The sequence below is a fragment of the Oncorhynchus keta genome, unplaced genomic scaffold (genome assembly GCF_023373465.1).
Source record: "Oncorhynchus keta strain PuntledgeMale-10-30-2019 unplaced genomic scaffold, Oket_V2 Un_contig_11268_pilon_pilon, whole genome shotgun sequence".
In the NCBI taxonomy this organism is placed as follows: Eukaryota; Metazoa; Chordata; class Actinopteri; order Salmoniformes; family Salmonidae; genus Oncorhynchus; species Oncorhynchus keta.
The window spans coordinates 26,942-38,023 of record NW_026277399.1 but is presented as its reverse complement, the minus strand read 5'-3'; the positions used below and the strand labels follow the sequence as shown (position 1 = coordinate 38,023).

General features: G+C 40.6%; 1 protein-coding gene across 1 annotated transcript; it reads left to right on the top strand.

Annotated features, from left to right (window-relative positions):
- The first annotated feature begins 3,963 nt into the window (after positions 1-3,963).
- On the top strand, positions 3,964-7,886 carry LOC118380648 (ferritin, middle subunit-like). Its single transcript, XM_052500559.1, has 4 exons — positions 3,964-4,251; positions 4,645-4,791; positions 5,027-5,152; positions 7,632-7,886. The coding sequence occupies exons 1-4, from the start codon at positions 4,150-4,152 to the stop codon at positions 7,785-7,787; spliced, it is 531 nt and encodes a 176-aa protein (XP_052356519.1). The 5' UTR covers positions 3,964-4,149; the 3' UTR covers positions 7,788-7,886.
- The last annotated feature ends 3,196 nt before the right edge of the window (positions 7,887-11,082 follow it).

Sequence of the window (11,082 nt, the reverse complement as noted above, 5' to 3'; positions counted from 1 at the left end):
ACACTGTGTCACCCTTCAGAACTTCAATAGAAATAGTTATGTAATGGTTAACCATTTACAGTATTACTTACTGTTTATAACTTTGTGCAGCTGGTCACATGATGGACCCGGTCATGACTTTAACAACTTAACACAGGTTCTCGGGGTTGAACATTACAGAAGAGCATAGAGAAATTAAGACAATTATTTGACTATTTCAATTTTAATCCTGTTTGCTCTTCTGCTAAAATATGGTCACTTAGAACAAACTGGAAGAGTAGACGTAACATAGTAAAAGTATATTCGGGAATATTCCAATTAGTATGATATGTTTTGTATGGTATGTATTAATTTGTGGATGTCCATCATCAAATTGGTATTATAATAAACTAATGGTAATTTGTACAATATGTTACGAATTGGAATTTTTACAATATGTTACGATTTGCTAAACATATGATATGTTACGAATTCCAATTTGTTGTGGCTAACTTTAGCTCTGTGGCTAGGTGCTAACGTTAGCTTGGTGGCTAAAGTTAGTTAGGCTAGGGGTTAAGGGTTAAGGTTACTTTAGGGTTAAGATAAGGTTAGGAGTTAGGTTAAAGGGTTACGGTTAGGGTTAGCTAACATGCTAAGTAGTTGCAAAGAAGCTAAAAAGTAGTAAATAGTTGCAAAGTTGATAATTAGCTAAAAAGCTTAAGTTGTCCGTGATGAGTTGCAAGTAACTTTTGGGATGCTAGACGTTCACGTTATATTTACATTTATATGCTCACCCAAACTTATACTTTAGGCATGACACATAATTTAGTCAAAACGTGATGTCCCTTTTCACAAAAAAAAGAAGGAATGCCAAGTATGACACAGCCCTTGTTGTAACACTGGTTTAAGCATGAGTCTACTGCCACTTCCAACAGTCTGAAGAGGCTTCATTGTCTCAAAACTTTGTTTCCACTAATAATGAAAGCATTATGCTATAAAGTGAGGTTCAGCTTAGGACAGTCGATCAAAATAACAGAAAGCAGGGCACATACTTCAAGGATTATCTATGTTGAAGACCCTTTCCCACATTTGAAGCAGCTTCATAATTTTTCAACAAACAATAAACCTAGATAGTAGCTATGACAAACTGATAGATAGAGCCTGTTTTGGCTTACATTTTAGGAAAAAGGGGGCCCTGTTCTAAAACAATTGGAGTAGAGGCAATACTTTACATACTAGGCCAGGAAAGACCAGGGGCTGTATAAATCAGTGGAAGCTGGGGGGAGGACCTTCCCCATCCATGTAATGTTATTCAATGTGATCTAAAAGGCAAAACTGATCCTAACCCGGCACTCTTGCTCTGAGAGGCTTGATGCAAACTGCCTCAGAAGACCTCAGCTGTGTTTGAATACCCATACTAACATGCTGTATACTACGTACTTAATGAGTACATACTGCATACTATATATTATTAGTTCACAGGGCTCCCGAATGGCGCAGCGGTCTAAGGCACTGCATCTCAGTGCAAGCAGCGTCACTTTAGTACTGCTTAATTGAGGTATGATTGGGCCCAGTGTTGTCCGGGTGTTGCTGGGTAGGCCGTCATTGAAAATAAGAATTTGTTCTTAAATGACTTGCCTAGTTAAATAAATGTTACATTTGAATATACTGTAAAAGAACTGTAAACCTTTAGTTGAGCGTATTAGCGCTTCGACTGTCTCCCGGAAGCTGATGCTGTTGCTATATGCAACCTCTTGTTAGCTTGTTAGCATAACTAATTACTTGCTAGACATCATATGATTTTGGATGTGTCTGTAAATTTAATCTGGAGTGCCAGAGTACGCTCTGGGCCTTCTTAAATTCAGAGCGTTGTCAGATTGTCCGTTCGTAAATTCAAAGTGTTTTGCTCTCTGGCCGAGGAGTTGGGTTGACTCGAGCGTTCTGACCTCAACATCGGCAATCAAGCACCCAAGCTAACTGGTTAACTTTGGCTAAAAGTCTTACTAGCTACTTCAGACACAAATGAGGGAACAACTCACTCTGACCAATTTACTCGCCCTAGCAGAGCTGGTTAGGCTGTTTTCATGTTATCCAGAGCATTGGTGACTGTAACTGGGGTGCTGTCAACAATTGAATTACTCTTTTAATTGAATTACTCTCAGATGAGATTGCTCTGCAATCGGAGTAGATAGCCAGAGTGAATTAACAATGTCCATTGAGAACGCACAATGACTATACCACTTAGCTAAGCCTGATGTCTTAATAGCCAACTAAATGTATGTTAGGTAGCTAGCTAACATAACGGTACATACTACTGCAATGATATGCTATGCGGTTCATAAGGATAGCGTAGCTAAAGAATTGTAACTTAACTTATTTGAAAATTCTTTACATCGCTGAACATTTTCTAAACATTTGTCATAATTGGTTAAAGCAATGAAATTGTATCCGCTCTCGTCTGACTTCGGCTGCATATTTTCTGCCATTTTCTTAAAATCTGAAAATGTTGTGTGGCCATGCCCATTTTCTGAAGAATTGCATTATGGGCCCTGAAAGCACGGAAATAATGTTCACTGCTTATATTTTTCATATTTTGGCTAATTTAGTATGACATCCGGGAACTTTTGGCATACTAACTATATCCATACTGTGACCAATAACCATACTACATACTCCACTTACATCACAAATAGTATGGTTAGTGCGGTTAGTATGAGTATTCGAACACAGCTCTAGTTCTTATGAATACCAATGACGTTTCAACTACATGGCTGTATTGAGCAATAAACAGCACCCTGAAAGCACCCTGTCAACAGTTCTGGAAGATCAGGTCATGTGACCTGAAGTTGTTAGGAAGGTTACTTTATTACTCTAGTCTTTGATTTTCATTAGCTGTAAAAAGTTTTCCACTTCACAGTTTTAGCTTAATAACCTATGTATGGTTAGATGTATGTAGCTACTGATTTTGTGTAGTTATTTCTAGGCTAATGTAATCAACTGACATATCATTTGTGAACCTCTATATGTAATTTGAAACCGAAAGGTGTATCTTCAAATACCATTTCTACAAAAGCCAGCCTTTCTTTCTCTGTACACTACTGTATTCCCATACCTCATACTGAAAATTGAGCTGATATTTTTTTTCAAAAGTGTGATAAACCTGTTTTGTCTTTTGGCTGCATTCTGGAAAAGGTAAACAATTAAGCCAGGTATACTATTGAAGCATATGCTCTTAGAGAATGAAACAGAAGTTTAAAGAACTGCATCTCAAAGTTCAATTCTTTTTATATCCTAAATCAAACGTAGACGTAGACTATTTCTCAATTAGCCTAATATTAGAATTCTTTCTATTTTCTTCTAAGGATATAACACACACACATTTTTCAACGATAACTTCTGTAGTTAGACCTGCACTGTAGCATTGCTTAAGCTTTTAGCTGATACTACTGGTATAGTTGTTTCCAATAGAATGTTACTTTGTAATAAACAAAGTTATTTTTTTTCATTAGTTCATTTCACAGTCCTTGATGAAGAGGTCAAGGCGAGAGCATTTACTCTGACCAAAATCTTTCCGCGTTTTCTTTCAAATTACTTGAGGATTATGATCGAATAGAAGTTTCGTAATGTTTAAGCTTTTACACATGTACTGATATATGTGGATGCATGTGGTATTCCGGAAACTTTGAGAAAAATGAAGTATATTTGTGCGTGGTGTTCACACACGTACCTGCCCTCTCATTGGCTAGAATGGTCCCACCTGCTCTTGCCTGTCTTCATTCGTTGAGCACATGTATTTCCATTGATAGAGTGGTCACTCGGCTCTCTTGTCAATATAATAAATAATCTTTGCTTTAGGTCATGTGTATGAGTGGGCTCGTCTTTAAATGACCCGCCGAGTTCCTGTTGAAATTCTAAAGGTGATTGGCTACGCTCTGTGAAGGTGGATTTCACTGACGCATTCCGTTTGGAACAATAAATAGAGCGAACAAGACTCTGTCCAGTTCACAAGTCTGAGAAGACGCATGAAGAAGTTCTTGCTTCAACAGTGATTGAACGGAACTCCTCTCCCTTCGTCCCGCATTATAGAACATTGAGGATTAATGACATAGCACTTACTTGAACTATTATAGCAAAATAGTTTAAGAAACTTTATTTTTGTACTTTTTATTTTGATATAAAAGATCTGCCAAGATGGAGTCTCAGATCCGCCAGAACTATCACCACGATTGCGAAGCTGCCATCAACCGGATGATCAACTTGGAGATGTTTGCCTCCTACACCTACACTTCAATGGTAAGGAGTCTACCAAGATGACCGTGTTGTTGTTCTACCTGTATTATTTTTATGCCTGGTCAGGATTGCTTTTTTTCACTTGATTTTTCTGTAGTCCTAGACAATTAATAGCCAAGAATCTCAACTCCGTGAAGTACATTTGAGTTTTACTTGGCAAGGCTATTAAGACCCTCCAGTTAGATATAGCATTCAAATGAAGTTGGGAATCTATCCTACTACTGTCAGAGCGCGTGACAACTCATTGACGGGTTAAATGTCAGGTTACTAAGTAGACAACGGACTAGACTCGACTGATTCATCCCTATATCATCAAGCCTAGTTGCCACAACAAGAACAGAATGCTGTCATCCTTTTTTTTTTTTTATTACTACAATGTTTTGTTTATCCACCCAGGCTTTCTATTTCTCCCGTGACGATGTGGCTCTGCGTGGCTTCGCGCATTTCTTCAAGGAGAACAGCGACGAGGAGCGGGAGCACGCCGACAAGCTACTCTCCTTCCAGAACAAGAGAGGTGGACGCATTTTACTCCAGGACATCAAGGTGAGCCTTTGAGCATCAAACACATTTAGATTGTAGACTGATAGGGAATGTCTTTCCTCCATGGTGGAAAGTGTCTACAGAGTTTAGTTGATGGAGAGAACCTGGAGTAGTCCTAAACATACTGCCTCTAACCACTGAACTGAAACTGTGAGGGGTGTAACTCTGTTCACTTTATCTTGACCTTAACATCTGCTAGTAGTCCTCAACACTTCTGTGTTCACTCTGTCCTGTGTAGAAGCCAGAACGTGATGAGTGGGGCAATGGGCTGGAGGCCATGCAGTGTGCTCTGCAGCTGGAGAAGAATGTGAACCAGGCCCTGCTGGACCTGCACAAGATTGCCTCTGACAAGGTTGACCCCCATGTAAGTTATGGTGGAACTGCACATCACATGTATGTATCACATAGAATACAGGTACTGTCCCAGGAGATGATCAGGTTGTTGTAGCTGTGATAACTAATGACACGGGATTGTTTGACCTTCTTCACACGCGCACTGTAGTGTCTTAACACTTAGTACTTATTTATGTAATAAGAAAGACTCTGAATACAAGCAATTGAACTGGAGCTTCACATTTACTCAAACAGGTTAGTACCAGAATAACATAGAACAATACTGCGCATGACCAAGGGCGCTTCATCCTTAAAGGGTACATCAGTAATTAACAGAACATAACATTCCTTCTCTTATACAATCAGAGTTACTTTTACCAAACCACAACTGAAACATTTCCCAGAACTTGTTGTAGTTATTTTGCATCTTTTAATTTGAACTTGAATAGTTAGTGTTTGTTTGTTTATAAATCTAGTCTGTCTGGTGGACGGTGCCTTCGTTCTGGGTAGCGCCTCAGATTGTCTGGAGGCTCCTGAACATCCTCAGTGTGTGCTTGTTCCATTATAGCGTCTGCTATAGCAGCACCTTCATCAACACGTTCCCTTTCAGCCTGGGGTCTCTCTACTGCCCCACCGTCCTCTACAGTTCCTTGTGTGTCACTCTCGGGAGCTCTCTGTGCCTGTTCTCTCTCGATTGTTGTGCTGTTTTCCGTGGAATGCATTTGGTTAATGTGACGCCGCCACATTATGTCTGGGCTCACTTGAACCTGGTAAGTTCTGGGTCCCGTTTGTGTGTGTACGGTCCCTCTTGTCCATTTCCCTCTTCTGTAGTCTCGCACCATCACTTCCTGTCCTGTTTGGAGATGGCGCTCCCGGCCACCGGAGAGCATCTTGGCTTGTTTGTTCAGCACTTCATTACGCCTGTTTGGCTTCATGATGTCCAGCTGTGTGCGGAGAGGCCTCCCGAACATCAGTGCGGCTGGGCTTTCATTTGTTGTGGGTGTTTTCGGTAGGAGGCCAGGAACGTGGCCAGTTTTGTTTGCAAAGTCCCTTCGTCCCATTTTGCTGCACGGAGTCCTTTTTTTAAGGTTTGCACAAAGCGTTCTGCCAACCCATTGGTGGCAGGGTGGTACGGAGCTGAGGTTGAGTGTTTGATTCCATTTACTGACATGAATCTTGTAAACTCGTCACTTACAAAAGCTTGCGCGTCGTCACTTACCAGCTGCAGTGGCAAACCGAAGCGTGCAAACGTTGTTCTGAGACACTCTATCGTCTGAGCTGAGGTGGAGGAGTCAGTGCAAAACACCTCTGGCCATTTGGAATGGGCATCAACTATAACCAGAAACATGTGCTTTTCAAAGGGACCAGCGTAGTCCACATGAATTCTCTGCCATGGCTCTGCGGGCCATTCCCATGGGTGGACTGGGACAGGAGCAGGCATGTGAAGGGTTTCCAAACATCCACTACAGTTCTTTGCCATATTTTCTATCTGTTGGTCCAGACCTGGCCACCAGAAGTGGATCCTTGCGAGCAGCTTCATTTTGACAATTCCAACATGACCTTCATGTAGTTGCTGCAAGACTCGATGTTGGCATTTCTGGGGTATCATGACTCTCATTCCCCACATCAAACATCCTTGGTACGTTGTAATTTCGTTTCTCCGCTGGAAATACGGAGTCAGCTCCTTTCTGCCAGTAGCTGGCCATCCTGACATGGTGTAGGTGTACACTTTGACAAGGTCACATCTTTCCTTGTCTCATGTTTGATAACTGTGCTTGTGACCGGTAGTGCCTCGAGCTGAGCGGAATGGAACATGTCCACTGCATCCACCCTCCTTTGCCTTTCTCTTGTACATGGCAGTCTGGATAATCCATCTGCATTTGTGTGGAGGGATGACGGCTTAAACTCAATGTCATACATATGACTGGCAAGGAACAGGGCGTATCGCTGTAACCTGGCTGCTGTCATTGCCGGAATGCCTTTCTTTGGACTGAAAATGGAAAGCAACGGCTGGTGATCTGTAACCAGTGTGAAATGCTTGCCATATAGGTATGCGTGGAATTTCTTGACGCCCCACACTAGTGCCAGTGCTTCACATAGAATACAGGTACTGTCCCAGGAGATGATCAGGTTGTTGTAGCTGTGATAACTAATGACACGGGATTGTTTAACCTACTTCTTCACACGCGCACAATAGTCCACAGATGCACACGATGCAGCTAATGCGTAAGGGGCTGCAGGTTGTCTAGTGGTGAGAGCTTTGGGCCAGTAACAAAGGTTGCTGGGGTGAATCCCAGAGCTGACAAGGTGAAAATGTGTTCTGCCTGTGAACAAGGCAGTTAACCTATTGTTCCACATTAGGATGCCATTGTAAATAAGTGTGAACTGACTTGTCTAGTTAAAAAAACTAGACACCTCATTATCTGCACTTATGCCATTACCACCAGGCTCTTGTGTGTTACATTAGTTTGTATTCATTATCTTTTCTGACCTGTGTTTTCCCTCTTTAGCTGTGTGACTTCCTGGAGACTCATTACCTGAATGAGCAGGTGGAGGCCATTAAGAAGCTGGGAGACCACATCACCAACCTCACCAAGATGGATGCTGTCAAAAACAAGATGGCAGAGTACCTGTTTGACAAGCACACCCTGGGAGGCCAGAGCTAAACCACTTCCATCCCCAGGCTATGGCCTGCAGCCTCAGACCAGGACTCCTTGGTTCTCTGATAGATCTTCCTGGCTTTGCTTTTATAGTGATGGGAGTGGTAAACTGTGTTAAACTGCCGTGAACACTGTTCACAACACTACTGTATTGGAGGCAAGGCTTCTTGTAAAACAATAAAAAATATCACTGAAGTTTGTTGCTGTTTTCTAAGTGTTGACCTGTAGTAATGGATGTTGTATCAGTTTATTGAGGTGCTTTGCTCTTTTACTGAGCATCTTCATACAGTGATACATACTGACTATTGTAGACTTACTAGTGGCTGAGGGTCATAACAATAGGAAGTTTAACATGAGTTTCATAAAGGATGTTACCTCGACCACAGAGGGTGTCCTTTCTGTATCTTGTAATAGTGCCATGTCAATTAAGGACCCAGCTGTCAACTATTGTACGTAGGATTGAATTAGTTTATTATAATACCAATTTGATGGACATCCACAAATTAATACATACCATACAAAACATATCATACTAATTGGCACATTTCTCTAGTGATACTTTTACTTGTTTACGTGACTCTTCCAGTTTGTTCTTATGACCATATTTTAATGCCCAAGAGCAAACAGGATTAAAACTGAAATCGTCAAATAATTGTCTTAATTTCTCTATGGGGCTTATTTGAGCTGTTCAACCCTGAGAACCTGTGTTAAGTTGTTAAAGTCTTGACAGGGTCCATCATGTGACCAGCTGCACAAAGTTATAAACAGTAAGTAATAATGTAAATGATTAACCATTACATAACTCTTTCTATTTAAGTTCTGAAGGGTGACACAGTGTTTTTCTCTAATCTAATCTTTCCCCTTCCCCTTCTCCCAATTGCTCCCTCCCACTATTTTTACCTGGTAGGGGCGCAACATTGGTTTTAGATGTGGGGGGACATATATTTTATATATTTTGGATGGTTGAATAAACACAGCAAACAGCCTTCCCGACTGCTCGCAGAGATCCGCAGGGTCCAAAAGCACACCGTTGCCTCGTTTTGTATCACATTCCAATGATAAAACTGGGGAGGGGACAAAAATGCATGTCCCCCCTGTCCCCAGGGAAATTTGCGCCACTTCTTATTCCTATCATAACCTCATGTTGGTTCTACTACAGTATGGACTGACTCAGGCTCTGCCCTGAATGGATTTCTGCCTTGTCATTGTGACTCAGCATTCTGGAGTCTCAAGCAGAGATGGAAGAGGAAGCAAGATAGCCCACTCCTTCTTTTCCCCCAATGGAAGTCAATTAACTAAGCAGACCACTATCGCATTGTTGTCTGCTTAAGGAGCCACTTCCTAAAGCAGACAGTGGTAAACGACCTGAGTTTAACTATCTTAATTTATCAACCATCATTGGTCTCGAGGTAGTTCTGTTCTGTTATCACAGTGACAATGGTGGAAGAAGGCAGAGTTTTGTGACTGCAGAAACAGACATGAGGGGTGATGAATGGGCGAAGACCGGCTGATACCAGATTTGAAGAAAGGAAAAAGGGAAGGAGAGAACAGCAGGAACATATACTATAATACATTTCATGTAATAAATCAAATTTCCAGAAAATGTTTTCAATTTAGTCAATCAGAACTTAAATAGCAATATATTTCTGTATTACTTTAAACTGTTGGTTTAACTATAACAGTTCAGAAAGTCACCACCAATGTCAAAACCCATTATTCTATATATGTTCCTTTCACCATGTTTGGGTAGTACATGGTCTTGAAATGAATATATTCATTTATATATATTAGTATTTTCTCTCTCTTTATTGAGATATCAAGTTATGAATGAGAGGGGGTGACAGAAAGTTAGAGGAATACAGATAGGAAGCGTAGGCAGGGTTTGAATCCATTCCACCAAGGGTCATGTGTGGTCCAGAGTCAGCAGCATTACCACTAGACCAGAATATGGCACAAAATGTCTAATACTCAATTAACTTAATAGGAGTGGAGGCACTCAATGTCAAGAAGCTGCTGACTTGATGACACACTTTCATTGCACTATCAATTAATTAACAAGTATACATACATGGTTGTAAAGGAAATCATGTTGTAATAAGCTGAAGATTCTATAATGAATAAAATTAAACAAGTAGTGTTAGTCTCGCTGAAAACAGAGAGGCTGATAACTTTGTTGTAGTCAAAGTGAACTGGGATAGAAATACATTATCAATCCAATTAAAGTGAGGTTCATGGTGCCAACCCTGGACCAACTACATTATGTGTAAAGGCTTGTTTCTAGGCCTATGGATATATGCTGAATGTGAAGGGTGGGCTAAATAAATTTGAAAATTGATTTGACTGTTGCGAAGAGTACCTGTCTACCGTGTTGCTGATGGTGTTTCTGTATGGAACGGTGGGCTACTCAATTAATTCAAAAATGCAATACTTTTGTTAGAAACTGAATTAATAGTAATGTTAGTAAGTTACCTGTATAGAACTGCCTTTATTTTGCTAAATTTAATCTGAGTGCCAGAGCTACCTTGACAGCAGCTAAAATAGCCCTCTTTGTGATCCATATGTTTCAAATGTTGGAAAATGCAAATGACTCAGATGCCAAATCTAGTAGCCTTCTTGGGTACGTCAGATTATCACAAATAACTGGCCCTGTGTGGATTTCACAATAAAATATATTTTCAAATAGGTACATGACAAAGCTGCCAATTGTCAGCCAACAGACATAATTAAATGTACTCTATTTACCAGTCAATACTTCTAGGTTGTTAATGTTGGCAGTAAGTGAAAAGTAAAATATTAAGTAAACAAAGTAACAATTGCTGATTAAGATAAGGCAAGTGCATTTACTGATTACCTTCAACAATTGGGCATTACCAACTCAAATAAACACAATGAGTGACAATTTGTCAGAGCCAAACTTCATCACTAGAGAAATGTGCCATAACAGCTGGCTAACGGTTTTGATTGACCTCTAGGCTGTCTAATAAACTTGTGACGCACAGTGTAAAGGTCTACATCAATTGTAGGTAACAATTTCACTCCTATGGCGCTAGAGTTGACAGCTGGGTCCTTAATTGACATGGCACTATAACAAGATACGGTAAAGGACACCCTCTGTGGTCCGAGGTAACATCCTTTATGAAATTCATGTTAAGCTTCTCCTATTGTTATGACCCTCAGCCACTAGTAAGTCTACATTTGTCAGTATTTATCACTGTATGAAGATGCTCAGTAAAAGAGCAAAGCACCTCAATAGACCGATACAACATCCATTACTACAGGTCAACACTTAGAAAACAGAAAC